General features: G+C 47.4%; 1 protein-coding gene across 2 annotated transcripts in view; it reads left to right on the top strand.

The window, feature by feature from the left end:
• The first annotated feature begins 13,665 nt into the window (after window positions 1–13,665).
• The window catches only part of RASGEF1C (RasGEF domain family member 1C), a 32,650-nt gene continuing 28,934 nt past the window's right edge, over window positions 13,666–17,381 (top strand). Inside the window, exons 1-3 of one of the 2 annotated variants that reach the window (XM_060092670.1) lie at window positions 13,666–13,842; window positions 14,014–14,136; window positions 15,332–15,469. In XM_060092670.1, the coding sequence (XP_059948653.1) occupies window positions 13,666–13,842; window positions 14,014–14,136; window positions 15,332–15,469 (438 nt within the window). The remainder of the gene's footprint in view (window positions 13,843–14,013; window positions 14,137–15,331; window positions 15,470–17,381) is intronic. The other variant, XM_060092671.1, reaches the window with a different exon arrangement.

The following is a 17,381-nucleotide window of genomic DNA, read 5'->3' as shown; positions in this document are numbered from 1 at the left end:
GTACCAGGATTCCATCTCCACCTAGATGACAGTTGAACTGGCAGAATCTGTCTAATGTAATTATTTCAGCACTCTGGAGTCTATTTAAAGGCTTGCAGCTCCCAGAGGAAGGCTTAAGTAGTAAATCTCAGTTAATTTTGGTCAGTTTCAGGTCTGAGCATGGTAGTAGCATCCTCCACCCTTCAGCCTCAGGGCAGGCAGCCATGCACATATTCCTGGGGCAGCTTGCACACAGTTTATAGGAGCCAAGGTGGGCAATAATGCCCTTGTTCTCCAAATATCAGGGATCTGGGTTCTTATACCTATTGCTTCTGATCATGGAGGCACAGATACAGAAGCCGGCCACCATAGTTGCAATTCTTGCTGGCTGAATAGGCTTTAGGGGATTTAAAGGCCCAGAGTCTGGTTCCCCCTCCATTCTTTTTTCTCTTTTTCCCCTCTTGAGAGCCAAACATTTAAGGATTAGGACTTTCAAAAACAACCACATATAGGGGAGAATTTCTAAAGTTACTGAACATGCCTATGGAAAGGTGCAGGCTCGTAAAATATCCAAAAAGATCTTAATTTTACATGTTAGGCTGATCCCAGCACAAAGGCACACTGAAGAAATTTTTTTTTAATCCTGAGGAAATCTTATTTCCAGATTTTAGTTACTACTTTATAAGAGTCAAACGTCCAGTGTTCAACAACAACAAAATAGCATAAGGCATACAAAGAAACAGGAAAGTATGGACCATTGAAAGGAGAAAAAATCAACATAAACCATCCCTGAGAAAGACCAGATGATGGACTTATTAGACAAAGATGAGGTGACCAGTTGAGAAAACTATGCATGAACAAAATAGAAATATCAATAAAGAGATGGAAAACATAAAAAAGAACAAGAGAGGAATTTTGGAGCAGAAAAGTGCAATACCTGAAATGAAAAATTCACTAGATATATTCCAAAGCAGATTTGAGCAGATAGAAGAAAGAATCAGTGAACTTAAAGCTAGGATGATTGAAGTTATTGAGTCTTAAAAACATAAAGAAAAAATACTGAAGAAAAGTGAACAGAGCCTAAGGAGCCTGTGGGACACTAATAAGAAAACAAACATACATGTTGTGAGACTCCCAGAAGGAGAGGAGAGAGAGAAAGGAGTGGAGAGATTGTTTGAAGAAATGATGGTTGAAAACTTCCCAAATTTGATGAAAAACATGAATATAAACATTCAAGAATCTCAACAAACTCCACGTAAAATAAACTCAAAGAGAACCATGATGAAACACCTTGTAATCAAATATTGAAAGATAAAGACAAAAAGAATATGGAAGGCAGCAAGAGAGAAGCAAATTGTCACATACAAGAGAACCTCAATAAGATTACTGGCATTTTTCTCATCAGAAACCTTTGAGGCCAGAAGGCAATGGGTTGACATAGTCAAAGTTCTGACAGTAAAAACATTACCAACCAAGAATTCAATATACAGCAAAACTATCCTTTAAAAATGAGGGAGAAAAAAAAATGAGGGAGAAATTAAGATATTCCGAGATAAACAAAAGCTGAATGGTTTCATTATACCAGAACAAGAAATACTCAATGGAGTCCTTTAAGTTGAAACAAAAAGACACTAATCAGTAACTCAAACCCATATGAAGAAATAAAGATCTCTAGTAAAGATATATACATAGGCAAGTATAAAAGTTAGTATTATTGTAAAGTTGGTTTGTAACTCCACTTTTTGTTTTCTACATGATTTAAGAGACTAATGGATTTAAAAAAAATTATTAGCCTTTGGCACTAACTGCATAAAGGCATGGTTTTGTGACCTCAATAACTGAAACAGTGTAGAGACAGAATGGTATAGGGACAGAGTTTTTGTATGCTATTAAAGTTAAGCTAGTATAAATTCAAACTAGAGTGTTATAACTTTAGGATGATAAATGTAATCCCCATGGTAACCACAAAGAAAATAACTATGGAATATACACAAAAGGAAATTGGAAAATAATTTAAATGTTTCACAATAAAAATTTAAACACAAAAGAAGACAGTAATACAGGAAATGAGGGACAAAAAACTATAAGGCATATAGAAAAAATAGCAAAACATCAGAAGTAAATTCCCCTTAACAGTTATTATTTTAAATCTAAATGGATTAAACTCTCCAGTCAAAAAGAGATTGGCAGAATGGATTTTAAAAAATGATCGAACTACGTGCTGTCTACAAGAGACTCATTTCAGATTCAAATACATAAATATGTTAAAAGTAAAAGGATGGAAAAAGATATTCCACTAACCAAAAGAGAGTGGGGTGGCTATACCAATAGCAGAAAATAAACTTTAAATTTAAAAAGGTTACAAGAGATAAGGAAGGACATCATATATTAATAAAAGATTCATTACAGCAAGATATAGCAATTATAAACATTTACATAACTGTAAAACAGACCATCAAAATATATGAAGAAAAAAATTACAAGACTTAAAGAGACAGATAGTTCTACAATAACAGTTGGTGACTTTAATACCCCACTCTCAATAATGGATAAAACAATCAGACAAAAAATAAGTAAAGAAATATAGGATTTGAAAAACACAGTGAGCCAACTAGGTCTACAAGACATATACAAAACACTCTATGCAACAACAATAGATTACACATTCTTCTCAAGTGCACAGGGGACAGTTTCCAGGATAGACCATATAATGGGCCACAAATCAAGTCTCAATATATTAAAAAAGATATCTATCATACAAAGTATCTTCTCCAACCACAACAAGGATGAGTTAGAGGTCAACAATAAAACGAAAACTAGAAAATTCACAAATTTGTGGAAACTAAACAATGCACTCTTAACCAATGATTCAAAGAAAAAATCATAAAGGAAATTAGAAAATCCTTAGAAACAAATGAAAATGGAAACACAACATACTAAAACTTATGGGTTGAGGTGAAAACAATGTTAAGAGAGAAGTTTATAGCTATAAACACATTAAAAAAGAAGAAAGAGGGCTTCCCTGGTGGCACAGTGGTTAAGAATCTGCCTGCCAATGCAGGGGACATGGGTTCGAACCCTGGTCCGGGAAGATCCCACATGCCACAGAGCAACTAAGCCCATGTGCCACAACTGCTGAGCCTGCGCTCTAAAGCCCACGAGCCACAACTACTGAGCCCACGTGCCACAACTATGGAAGCCCGCATGCCTAGATCCCATGCTCTGCAATAAGAGAAGCCACTGCAAGGAGAAGCCCGTGTACTGCAATGAAGAGTAGCGCCCCCAGCCACAACTAGAGAAAGCCTGCACTCAGCAGTGAAGACCCAATGCAGGCATAAATAAATAAATAAATAAATAGATTTTTTTTTTTTAAAAAAAAGAAGAAAGCTCTCAAATCAACAAGGAACTAGAAAAAGAAGAGCAACCTAAACCCAAATCTAGCAGAATGGAGGAAATGATGAAGATTAGAGAAGAGATAAATAAGATATAGAATAGAAAAAATATACAGAAAATCAATGAAACCTAAAGATAGTTCTTCAAAAAGATTAACAGAATTGACAAACTTTTAACTAGATTGACAATAAAAAAGAATTAATTACTAAAGTTAGAAACGAAAGTGGGAACATTACTTCCAATTCTACAGAAAGATTATAAGAAAATACTATGAACAATTGTATGAGAAAAAATTAGATAACCTCAATGAAATGTACAATTCCTAGAAACACAAAACCTACCAAGATTGAATCACAAAGAAATAGAAAGTCTAAATAGACCTATAACTAGTAAGGAGATTGAATCAGTAATCAAAATCCTCCTGACAAAGAAAAGCCCTGGAGCTGATAGCTTCACTGGTGAATTTCTACCAAACATTTAGAGAAGAATTAACCCCAATCCTTCTCAAACTTTTCTCAAAAAGTAAAGAGAGAACACTTTCTAACTCATTCTATGAGGCCAGCATTGCCCTGATATGAAAGCCAGACAAAGACACTGCAAGAAAAGAAAACTATAGACCAATACTCCTCATGAACATCAATGCAAAGATCCTCTACAAAATACTAGAAAACTGAATTCAGCAGCATATTAGAAGGACCAAGTGGGATTTATTCTTAGAATTCAAAGATGACTCAACCTATGAAAATCAATTAATGTAACACATCACATTAACAGAAAGAAGGAAAGAAATCGTCTGATCATTTCAATTGATGCAGAAAAAGAATTTGAAAAAATTCAGTACCCTTTAATGATAAAAACACTCAACAAACTCAGGAATAGAAGGACACTACCTCAACATAATAAAAGCCATACATGAAAAACCCACAGCTAACATTATACTCACTGGTGAAAGACTGAAAGCTTTCCCTCTAAAATCAGGGACAAGACAAGGATGCCTGTTTTTGCCACTTCTATTCAACATAGTGTAAAAAGCTCTAGCCAGAGCAAGAAAAAGAAATAAAATGCAACCAAATTAGAAAAGAAGTAAAATTAACTGTTTGCAAACGAATGACCTAATATATAGAAAACACTAAAGATTACATACAAAAAACAATACAAAACTGTTAGTACTAATTAACAAATTCAGCAAAGTAGCAGACTACAAAATCAACACCAAAAAATTAGCTGTGTGTCTATATACTAACAATGAACAATCCAAAATGGAAATTAAGAAAACAACTCCATTTACAATAGCATCAAAAAGAATAAACTTAGAAACTTACACTTAGGAATCAATTTAGCCCAGGAGGCAAAGCACTTATACCCTGAAAACTACAAAACATTACTGAAAGAAATAAGAGAAGACATCAATAAATGGAGACAACCTGTGTCATGGATTGAAAGACTTAATATTGTTAAGACGTTAACACTTTTCAAAGCAATCTACAGATTTAATGCAATCTCTATCAGAATTACAATTGGGTTTTTGGCCAAGGTAGAAAACTCCATCTAAAGTTTATATGGAATCTCAAAGGACCCTGAATAGCCAAAACAATCTTGAAATGGAAAAAAAAAAGTTGTAGGATTTGCATTGCACTTCCTGATTTCAAATTTAATACAGAGCTACAGTAATCAAAACAGTGTGGTATTGCCATAAAGACAAACATATAGACCAATGGAATAGAATAGAAAACCCAGAAATAAATGCCAGTGTGTAGAATCAAATTATTTTTGACAAGCATGCCAAGACCATTCAGTGGGGAAAGAAAAATCCTTTCCCAAATAGTGCTGGGAAAACTGGATATCCACATGTCAAATAATGAAGTTGGACCCTTTCCTAACACCATATACAAAAATTAATGCAAAATGGATCAAAGACCTAAACATAAGAGCTGAAACATTGGAAGAAAACATTGGAAAAAGACTTTATGCCATTCCATTTTTCAATGGTTTCTTATATATGACACCAAAGACACAGGCAACAAAAGAAAAAAATAGACGAATTGGACTTCACCCAAATGAAAAACTTTGGTGCATCAAAAGACAATATCATCAGAGTAAAAAGGCAACCCACATAATAGAAGAAAACATTTACAAATCACAAAGCTAAGAGGGATTAATATCTGAAATACATAAAGAACTCCTAAAACTCAACAACAATAAAAACAACTCAATACAAAAATGGGCCAAGGACTTGAATAGACATTTCTCCAAAGAAGATGTATATGAATGGCCAATAAGCACATGAAAAGATGCTCAGCATCACTGATCATTAGGGAAATACAAATCAAAACCACAATGAGATACCACTTCATACCCTAATGGTGGCTACCATCAAAAATAAAGAAAATCGGTCTTAGCATGGGTGTGAAGAAATTGGAACCCTTTTACATTGCTGGTCGGAATGTAAAATGGACAACTGCTGTGGAAAGCAGTGTGACAAAGGTGGAAGCAACCCAAATGTCCACTGATGGATGAATGGATAAAGAAAATGTAGTATAAATATACAGTGAAATACAGTATACATATCCAGCCTTAAAAAGAAAGGAAATTCTGACGCATCCTACAACATGAATGAACTTTGAAGACCTTATACTAAGTGAAATAAGCCAGTCCCCAAAGGACAAATACTGCTGTGCAGTGTTGGTGGTATAGTGGTGAACATAGCTGCCTTCCAAAAGGACAAATACTATATGATTCCACTTATACAGGTACCTAGAATTGTCAACTTCTTAAAGAAGAAAATAGAATGGTGATGACCAGGGGCTGAAGGGAGGGGAGAATGGGGAGTGATTGCTTACTGGGCATGAAGTTTTATTTGGAGAAGATGGAAAATCTCTAGAGATGGATAGTGGTGATGATTGAGCAACTAAATGGTTAATGCCACTGAAGTGTACACTTAAAAATGGTTATGGGCCTCCCTGGTGGCGCAAGTGGTTGAGAGTCCGCCTGCCGATGCAGGGGATACGGGTTCGTGCCCCGGTCTGGGAGGATCCCATATGCCACGGAGCGGCTGGGCCCGTGAGCCATGGCCGCTGAGCCTGCGCGTCCAGAGCCTGCGCGTCCGGAGCCTGTGCTCCGCAACGGGGGAGGCCACAACAGTGAGAGGCCCGCGTACCGCAAAAAAAAAAAAAAAATGGTTAATATGATAAATTTTATGTTAAGCAGATATTACGACAATTTCTGAGAAAGATATAATGGGGGAGGGGAAGAAATGATGGGATGCAAAGATGTAAATATGTAAACGTATGCTACATAGGAAGGCAGAGGCAGAAGTAGCTCTGATTTGAAGGTGTGGCCAACTACATCCTTCAAGAGTCAGTTGGCAGGGATAACCCCCAGCAGCTATTGATAGCTGGTTTCAGAAGCTCCAGCTACAAGCCCGGAGGAGCAGGGTAGAGGGCCATCAGGCCACAGCCAGCTTGGAAAACCTGGTGAAGCACAGGAGTGCTGTTCTGAATTTTGGCACAGAGCTCCATTAGCAGTTGGAATTGCTGCTCATGTTGTGTTCTAAGCCCTTGCAGGTGGTGAGCACCCGTGGGGAGGACTGGCCTTGGTGGTCCTTTCTTCTCCATGGTACGTATTGTGCTGAGTGCTTTGTGCACTTAAGCTCACCAGTTCCTCTTCATAAACTGAAGAAGAGGGATTCTCTTCCCTGTTCTCAGTGCACAAAGGCACTTTTCAGGCCCGTTTTCTAGGAGTGTCCTTTCCCTCTGACCCCTCGGCCAAGGCTGGTCCAGTGCCCACCCAGGAAAGAAGGCTGGAGAGAACATCTCCTCTCCAGTCCCCAAGACATGTTGCACTGACCAGCCCCACACATTCCTTCCCTAGGGTCTTTGGATTTCCATTTTTGGCAGTTTTTTATGCCAATCACCAGCCCTGTGGGCTGGGCCAGCAGAATGAGGGTGGTAGACTGGCCACCCAGGAGCCAGAGATGTCGTTTCTAAGTGTGCTTTCGTCATACAGTGTGGTCCCCACTGTGGCTTTTTTTAAAAAACAAATTTAATTAAAATCAAAATTAAAAAATGTCAGGAATTCTGGGCTTTCTTAAACCTGGAAGGTCTAAGCACGTGGTCAGCCCTCGGGGAGCCCAGTGGAGCTGTGTTTTCTCGTGCCCACAGCTCTGGCCACTCTCTACCAGCCTCACCTGCAGGGTGGCTTGCTGGGGGTCCTCTCCCTGCATCTGCCAGTCTTCCTGCAGATCAGATCCATGCAATGCAGGCTCGCTGCCTACCCCCCATAACTGTCATGGGAGTCCCAGGACCTCCACATGCGGGGCCTGGAGACTCAAACACGAGGATCCATATATACACCTGAGGGGCAGGGACTAAGCAGGGGAATAGGAGACATGGGCAGAGAAACTGAGGCAGGAGCGCAAGCCTAGGTTGGGGGGAAACTGTGACTCAGAAGCCACCCCTGCCCCTCCCAGGCCTGGCCTGCAGCAGGTTACGCCTGCTTAGGTCAGGTCCCCACCACCACCACCACCAGGTGCATTTTCCAGGGCAGTGGCGTCTGACTGGCCCAGGCTGGGCTGGTTCCCGCCCCTTGGCCACGTGAGGCTGTGCCTCCCTGGTAGTCCCACCAGGACTGTCAGTATTCATCAGAGGGGGTGGTTACTCCCCAAAGCAAAACTCCTGTGTTTGTAGCCAGAAGGAAAGGAGATGGAGGCCAAAAAGCAGACCCAACCAATGGAGGTGCCAAGAGGGGTAGATTTGGTTCTGGAGCTCAGGTCTGGGCTGGGGAGGAGATGTGGCACCTGGGAGAGGAGGTCCTCTGTGTACCTGGGCCCACAGGCCAAAGTTAATACCTGGAAGGGATGGCCTGTCCCCATAGGGGCCACTGTGACCCCAGGCCAATCAGCATGGGCTTTTTCTCTCCTCGTGTTTTGGACACTGCTGGTCACACCCCAAGTGTCTGACCAAGTCCCTCTGACACTGTGGCCTGGGGATACCAGCATCAGTGCCCAGGTGGGCTGATGGTCAGGAACAGGGCCTGGGGTTCAGACACACCTGTGCTCAAGTCCCAGCTCTTCCATGTACTCAGCATGAGAACTGGGTACCTGCCTTTCCCACTCTGAGCCTCAGTTTCCTCATCTGTAAGATGGGAGGCCTAAGGGATGAGATGGGACGTCAGGCAGGGAAGATTGGGCTTCCCAGGTCAGGACCCCAGGCTTCTCCTCAGCCTCCCTCCCACAGACTCCAACACTTGAATGCCTGGTGTGTTGGCCACACCTCACCATCCCTTTTTTTTTTTTTTTTTTTTTTTTTTTCCTTTTTGCGGTATGCGGGCCTCTCACTGTTGTGGCCTCTCCCGTTGCGGAGCACAGGCTCCGGATGCTCAGGCCCAGCGGCCATGGCTCACGGGCCCAGCCGCTCCGCGGCATATGGGATCCTCCCAGACCGGGGCACGAACCCGTATCCCCTGCATCGGCAGGCGGACTCTCAACCACTGCGCCACCAGGGAGGCCCAACCATCCCTTTTTGCACTGTTCAATTTCAGGCTTCACTGCCTCTCACCTGCACCACTGAGTCACTTGAACGCCACCTATCTTGACCGAGCACCCACTGTGCATGTGTGTCAGGGGGCCGGGCCCTAGAGTACAGCAGTGGGCGAGCCAGCCTCCTCCTGGAGAGAACACAATGCCAGGAGACCAAGGCCAGTGTGAAGTCTGCGGGATTGGGGAGGCCCAGGGGTCCCAGGCGTCAGGAGGCATGCCAGGCAAGCAGGTGCAGTGTGTTCGAAGGTGTGGTGTGTGGCTAGTCCTGGGGTAAAGGGTCCCTCACCTGGACACATCAGAAAGTGGACTTTGCATTCAAACCATGGCTGGGCCACTGTTGGTTGCGTCCCCTCAGGGGGTCATGGGGTGAGCATGCCTGCGATCCCACCACCCGCCATAGCCCTGGGATGTGTTCAGGTGTTCCGGGGGCCTTTCATCTTCTCATCTATGTTTGATGACTGAGCTCGACCTTCATTCATCTTGAATGGATAGCACGAAGACAATAACATACATCGGGGCAAAGGGGGCATGCACATCAATGAAGCATTTTTTCAGTGTCCCATTATAATTTTATTCATTGGAATAATATTGCTTGTATCGTGTCATATGTGCAGTTTTCTCTCCTGCCATTTTCACTTCGTTACATCATAACCATTTTTACGTTATCACTGAGTCCTCGTAACTGTCATTTCAACAGCAACAGAAACTCCACTAATGAGTATGTTCTCCTTCTGTTCATCATCTGTGGCATTTCGCGTTTTGTTCACTGCTTATAATTAACACCAAACCAAACTCCTTTCCAAAACTTTTCCTCTTTAGATTATTTTCTTGGGATAAATTTCCAAGGATTTGATTAAGGTGAAAGAACACTCTCAAACATAAGGCTCTTTGCACATCGAGACAAATCTTGTCCAATTCAAAGGGGCTGTGATGGTGTATAGCCCTGCCCAGCAGTGTTTAAAGGGCTGTTCCAACATACCAGACAGCCCTGGTTGTTTTGTTGTCTTGTTCATTTAGTGGGTATAAAGCAGACACCTACTGGAGTCATACCATGCACTTGTCTATCCACACACACACACAGAGTCCCAGGCCCCCAGGCAAGGCAAAGAGAGATAACTTGAAACAGCTCTTTAGATGGGGCACAGAGCAGCCCGCCAGCGTGCTCGGGACCTCTATGCTGGCCCTGTACTCCCAGCTGCTGCTCACGTACACCATGCAGGCAGTGTGCTTAGAAGCACACATTGGGGAACTACTGGTGATTTCAAGGATTCTCAAGGGAAATTGTGACAATAAACAATTTTCCCAGCATCACTGGCTTCTTTTAAAATTGTGGTAAAATACACATAACATGAAGTTTACGATCCTAACCATTTGTAAGTGTGCAGTTCAATTGCATTAAATACATTCACATTGTTGTGCAACCACCACCAGCATCCATCTCCAGGATTCTTTTTATCTTGCAGAACTGAAGCTCTCTGTGAATAAAAGTAACTCCCCATGCACCTCCTCCCCTGGGACCCACCTTCTACTGTCTGTCTGTATGAACTTGACTACTCCAGGAGCTGCATGTAAGAGGAATCATACAGATTGGTCCTTTTGTGTCTGGCTTATTTCACTCAGCATTAGAGTCCTCAAGTTTCACTCACGTGGTAGCACGTGTCAGAATGTCCTTCCTTTTTAAGGCTGAATAATAGCCCATCATATGTATACATCACATTTTGTTATCCATTCATCTGTTGATGGACAGTTGAGTTGGCTTTTAAAAATTACCCTGATAACTAGTGGGAAGCAGCCGCATAGCACAGGGAGATCAGCTCTATGCTTTGTGTCCACCTAGAGGGGTGGGATAGGGAGGGTGGGAGGGAGGGAGACGCAAGAGGGAGGAGATATGGGGACATATGTATACGTATAGCTGATTCACTTTGTTATAAAGCAGAAACTAACACACCGTTGTAAAGCAATTATACTGCAATAAAAATGTTAAAAAAAAAAAAAAACTACCGCTGGACATCCAAACAATGGATTAGTGTGGGACAGTTAAAAAATAAAAAGCATGAACATGCTCTGTCCTGCCATGGGAAGATTTCCAAAATGTACTGTTAGTGAAAAGAGCACAGGAGAGTGTGTGCAGTACACTACTTTTTGTGTAATAAAGAAAGAAAGGGGGGAATATATATATTTATATTTTCTTGTCCTTGTATAGAGAAGGATAGAAAAATAGGTAAGAAATTAATAAAAGCAGTTACTATGGGAGAGGGTGAATGGGAGCCACTTCCGCAGCCCATCTGTGTTCCCAGTAGGCTGGAGCCCCTGCTCAAGGGAGGAGGATGACGTCTGTGCCAGCGCACCTTCGGGGAGGGGCGGGAGGAATGTCAGGGCACTACCATGGCTCTGACTGCACCCACCCTATCTCAAAGGAACACCCAGATGCAGGAAGTCATCATCCCCTCTCCCCTTTCCCGGGCACACCCTTCAGAGCCTCAGTGGTACAGTCTCTCTGCATGCCTTGGCCTGCTTATGTCTGCCTCCCCAACCCCTTGCCAGCTCTGAGAGGTCCTGTCCGTCTGCAGCCACTCCACGCATGCATGAATGACCGTCAGCAACAGCAGGAGACACCAGAGACTGCAGCAGGGGGACAAGCCCATCCACCCACTGATACTCAGGCCAGGGCCCAGCTGGCAACACGATGGGTGCTTGGAGGTGGGAGGGCAACATCGGCCACCCATCTGCTCTCTGGGCATCCCTGTGAGTCATAATGGTTCTGGCCCCCAGCTCCACGCAACCCCTGACCTCCAGTGTAAACTTGCTGCTTTGGAACAGAGCTGTGTCCAAGCCCTCCCCCCTTCCTCGTGTGTCCGGCCCCCAACACCCAGCCCCCAGTACCAGGCCAGACCTGAGGTGCTCTGGATGCTTCCCAGCTCACCTCTTGAAGTTGTGGCATCCCAGCTTCTCCAGAAAGGCCCCTCTGCAGCCCCTCTCACACTGTCTGACAGACCACCCTGAGCTACAGAGAGGTTTCCAGAATCGCCTCCACCTCCACTACTGGCTCGTTTTTGAGAAAACTGGGATCTGGGACAGGCTACAGGGAGGAGGTGCCAGGTGTCTGGCAGGAGAGAGCAGACCTTCCTGGCCTCAAGAGCGTTCTGTCTAGTGGAACTGGGCTCCGGTTCTGGGCTCTGGGTGTCGGGCAGAGGCAGCGCCCACCCCAGAGTTAACCACCATTCCCTGCAGGGCAGCCCCCATGTGCCCTCATGTGCAGCAGCTTTCCCACTGGGATGGACAGGAGACAATTTTGTGAAATTTTACAGTTTCATCGACTGAAAATTGAACACTTACAACTTTGCTGGAAAGGTGAAATACAGCTGTGGCTGTCCCTAGGGCTGGGCCTGTCCAGGCCGCTGTCCAGACTGGTTCCCGCACCCTCCCTGCACCGTAACCCAGTCCCTGCATGCCCTAGGGACAGCCCTCTGCGGGGCTGCTTCCGATCCCCGACATCAGCTTGGACTCTCCAAGTCCCTCTGTCTTTACTTTCAGGGCCAGGTCACCAGGGAGCAGGAGAAGTCAGAAACAGGCTGGGGCCAGGGTCTGCCATGGGGGCAGCAGGGGTGAGGTGAGAGGGGCAGTGGGGAGGCTGCTCCCTGTAAGGCCCCTCTGGTGAGCCTGCAGGACTCCACAGTTAAGGCTGCGGGGGCTACTTGAATGTCGTGTGGGAGATGGTTAAACAGTCACAGGCTTGGCCAGGACTCACTGCCACGAGTGCCCCAAAGGCTTCGTTCAGGAAGACTGGCCAACAGGCATATGTGCAGAGCCCGAGGGAGGAAGCACTGTCCAGTGCACACTCGTGGACGGGTGCCTGCTGCAGGCCAGGACCTTGACTCAGTGCTGGGTCAGAAGACATGTGTGCTCTGGCCTCACCTGGAGGAGGTCTGGCTGGAGAGCTTTCTCTGTACCAGGCACCAGCAGCACCCCAAGCACTCCACAGTGCCGACAGGGAGAATCTGCTGATGCCCACCGGAAGTCAGGCCCAGCCTTGAGGGGTTGCTGCAGGGAAACAGGGAAGGTCCCACCTAGGGGGAGTCACTTCAGCCACGTGCAGAGGGATGGAGGATTGAAGATGGTGGGAGAGCCTTCCTGCAAGGGGGGAGTAGCTGGACAGGTCCGTGGGTCCTAATCACAAAGAGCCTGGACAGTCATTTGATTGCACCTGAGAGAAACTCAAACAGACTCATGTAATGGAGCAGTCCACAGAGCAGCTTCAGGCACAGCAGGATCCAGGACCTCACCCACTGAACTCAAGAATGTGCTCACTTTCCTGGCTCCTTGACGAACAAGATGGTCCCAACGGTGCCATTCCACTGCTCAGGGACCCAGGGGAAAGAGCTTTCAAGTGCCACAGAAGTTCTAGGATTGCATCTGAGCCCTCTAGTTTGGATCAGGTCCACCCCTGATTCATTCTTGTGGCCAGCGGCAGGGCAAATACGTTGATTGTCTAAGCCTGGTCAAAAACAACCTTCACTGCAAGTAGGAGTAGATACTGGAAACAGTCAGTCCCTAAATGGCTAAGAATGATAATGGAAAAGAAATGATTCCTGGGGATGCAGTGGCTATGGGGTGGGGGGATCCCTCCCTGACAGCCCTCCCAGGAGGTGATCACTGGGCTCAGGTGGGCACAGAAGAGCCTATGGGAGGCAGGGCCTGCCCAGCCAGGATCCCGGGGGACCAGCAGGTCCAAATGCCCTTTGCCATTGCAGGTAGGCATGCCCCGGACACTGAGCACCTCCGACATGGTCACTCCAGGCTGCCTCGGCCCACCGCCCCCTGAGCCCACGGATGGTGAGCAGGCTGGGCAGTCCCCCCTGGACGGAGCTCCATCCTCAGCCTCCCTGGACACCCTGATCCAGCAGCTGGTGCCCAAAGCTGACTACTACCCTGAGGTGGGTGATCCACCCAGTGGGGAGGAGGGGTAGCAGCCTGGGCTCTCTTCCACCAGGCATGGGGGAGAGAGCAGAGCTGGGGCTGGCTGGGCCTGGGGGTGGAGTAGGCCGGGAGGCGCGTCCTTCCATGCCCTGGTGAGCACATGCTGCCTTCCTCCCGTGTCCCCCCAGAAAGACTACATCTTTACCTTCTTGCTGAGCTCCCGCCTCTTCATCGAGCCCCGGGAGCTCCTGGCCCGGGTCTGCCACTTGTGCATCGAGCAGCAGCAGCTGGACAAGCCAGTGCTGGACAAGGTGAGAGGCAGGGCAGGGCGGGGGCCTCCGGGTGTACCGGCCCTCCCCTGGCATGCACTCGTGAATCGACATCTTGGAGAGGCAGCGATCGCTCCCATTCTCCTGACAGGGAGCCCACTGGGGTTTCTGACTTGTCGGAAGCCCAGAGCCAGAAGGGAGAGAGTCAGAACCTTTGACCCCAGGGCTGTTTTCCAATGCCCCAGGGGAGCCTTGAGCTCACACAGCCCAGACCTGGGCCCCCAGAGTCCCATGAGTAGATCCCCATCTGTGGCCTGGGATGGCCCTGCAGTGCCTGCTGGTCTCCCTGCCCCCAGCACCTTCTGTTCCACCCTTTCTTCTTCTGCGGGTCCCCTGTTGGCTCAGCCTTCCCTCGGTTCCCCGTATCCTTTCCCCTGTCCCTCGCCATATCCCATGGGCTGCAACTGTCTATTTATACATGTGTCAGTAGGGCTCCACTGTCCAGTGATAGAAACCCAGTTTCAACTGGCCTAAGGCAAAGGGACTTTACTGGCTCATGTAACTGCAAAGTCTCAAGCTACCACTGGCTCCAGGGACTAAAACACCATTAAAACGTGGTCTTTCTCCCTAAGACCCCTTGCTTTGTTTTCCTCTGGCCAACCCCACTCTTGCTTAGGCAGGTTCTCTGCACGGTGACGGATGGCCTCTGCGGCTCCAGGGTCATGGTCCACCCTTCCCAATCCTGTGGAAAGAGGATCCTGATAAATAAAAGCCCCGATCTCATTGGCTTAGCTTAGGCCACATGCCCCTCTGTGAGCCAATCACGGTGCATGATGGGGGTGTGCCATGCCCTGATTGGCCAGCACTGATCTGGGCACGCCCCTGGAGCCCTGGGTCAGGATCTGCCGGGAAGGATGGAGAGGGAGACCCCACAGGAAAACTGAGATGCTGTCACCACAGAAAGGGAGCTGGGATGACCGGCAGTTACAAACAAGAGATGACCCCCATTCCAAACGTGTGTCTGTCCCCCTCTGCTCTGCCGTGGTCAGCCCCCATCCCCATGTCCCGTCTCTGCCTCCTGGCACGAAGAAGGCACTAGACCCACCACGCCTCGGCCACTGCCGCTGCCCCTCGGACAGCCCAGACGCGCACCGAGTGGCTGAGACAGTGGTTGCCGTGACCCCCACCTCCCAAGCAACCCTCACCAAATGCAGACGACCCTCGGCTTGCCTTGCAGGCCCAGGTCCGGAAGTTTGGCCCCAAATTGCTCCAGTTGTTGGCCGAGTGGACAGAGACGTTCCCGCGGGACTTCCAGGAGGAGTCGACCATCAGTCACCTGAAGGACGTGGTGGGCCGCATCGCCCCCTGTGACGAGGTGGGCGGAGCCGAGCGGGAGTCCCTTCACCTTGTCTACACCCTCACACCCCAGATCTGAGCCTGTTCTGGGGCTGGCCTCAGGGTCCTCATCTCCCCACCAGCACACTGCAGCCCCTCTAAAATCAGCCCCTTTCTGCCCCATCAGAGAATCAGGCACTGCAGGGCTGGCAGGGAGAGCAGGCCTCTGGTTCTAGGCCTGGTCTCTTGACCTTTCTCCTGTCCTGCTCTCATCAGTGGCATCAGATGGCAAGTGAAGGGCTCTTGTGGCTGCGTGGTCGGGCCGTTGGCCAATGACCCATTCGGCTGGCCTGGCAGAACCCTCTTCCCCAGTAGCTTGGGAGGCAGCCAGTGTATTGGGCATCTGGTACCTCTGCGCCCCACACCCTGCCCTGCTCTCCCAGCTGCATGACTCTGGGGAAGGCACTTAAAGATGAAAGAGGAACAAAACTCCCTACTCCCTACCTCCCAGGATTAGGGTGAGAACACTGAGGGGGAGTGCATGTCGCTTGCCTTGGGAGGAGACTGAATGTAGCAAGCTGACAGCTAGTGACATGCCCCACAGTGGGTCTGAACACAGAGCCAGCCAGAGCCAAAGGATAGCTGCCAAGGCAGGCTGGGCACCAGGAAGCTCTAAAGTCCAAGGCCTAACTGAGGCTCAGAAAGGGATGCCCTGCCCTGAGGTCATTTCACATAGCCAGCAAGTTAGTTGTTCTGAGAGCTCGGTGAGATGAGGGTCATCTCCTCCTCCTCCTTTGCATCCCCTGATCCATCTGGGGATTATAACACTTGGCTTAGGTTGCAGCAGAAAGGAGACTCAGGGAAGGCTCAATGATTGGATGAATCAGAAGGATGAAGCAGGAAGGGGAGATGCTGACTGACTGGCTTGGTACATAGTTGGCTACTTTGATGGATGAGTCGAGGGGGAAAGAAAGATGTTTGGGCAGTTGGGTCGGCAGGGGGGTTTATGGGGTAAGTGGATGTGGAGAGACTGATGGAAGGAAGTGGAGGAGAATGGTAGACATGGTATAGCTAGATGAGTGGGTGGATGGATGACTAGATGGATGGGAGGGTGAGTGAATGGGTAGGTGGATGGGTGTGTGTGGGTATGGATGGGTGGGTGAGAACATGGATGGGAAGGTGGGTGGGTGGATGGATGGATGGAGGGATGGACGGATGGTGGATGGATGGATGGGTGGGTGGGTGGATGGATGGTGGATGGATGTATGAATGGATGGATGAGGGCAAATGTTAGAGTGGAGGGAGGAAGGATAGATAAGTGAATTGATGGATCTGTGGGTGGGTGACTGTATAAAAGGGGAGGTGGGCAGTAACAGATGGGTGGGAAATAGATGGTTGCAGGGACGGTAGATGGATGGATGGATGGATGGATGGATGGATGGATGGATGGATGGATGGACCAGAGGGTATGTAGTGAGATGAGAGCCCAGTCCTCTGCTTTATCTCCCTCCCCCACACAGTAGGCCTTCAAGCAGGTGAGGGCTAAGCCATTGACAAGATGGATTATCTGCCCTTCTCAGGCCTGCCTCTGCCCTTGGCAGAGCAATTTCAGAGGCAGACCCTGCCATTCTGGCCACGGTGGCGTGGGATGGGCGTAAGTCCTGGGCTTGTTTCCTTGAGAAGCAGTGCCTCCTCACTGAGCCCTCAAGAATCTGTCAAGACTGTGCCGGGAAATCTTTTCTAACTACCCAGTAGATGAAAATAAGATACAGCCAAGATCTATCAATGGGCTATAGAAAGCAGTCATCCACCAGGTGTGGATTTTCAAAGCAGAAATAACTCGTTCGAGGCATTTCTCGTTCCTTCCCTTGGAATCCAATTAGGTGTGCTGAGTGGTGTGAACTGGACCTGGGATTCCCTAGTCTCCATGCCACCCACCCAGGCTCAGGCCA

The sequence above is a fragment of the Mesoplodon densirostris genome, chromosome 3 (genome assembly GCF_025265405.1).
Source record: "Mesoplodon densirostris isolate mMesDen1 chromosome 3, mMesDen1 primary haplotype, whole genome shotgun sequence".
Lineage (NCBI taxonomy): Eukaryota > Metazoa > Chordata > Mammalia > Artiodactyla > Ziphiidae > Mesoplodon > Mesoplodon densirostris.
Note: the sequence above shows the minus strand (reverse complement) of the source record. Positions and strands in the feature narration are given on the sequence as shown.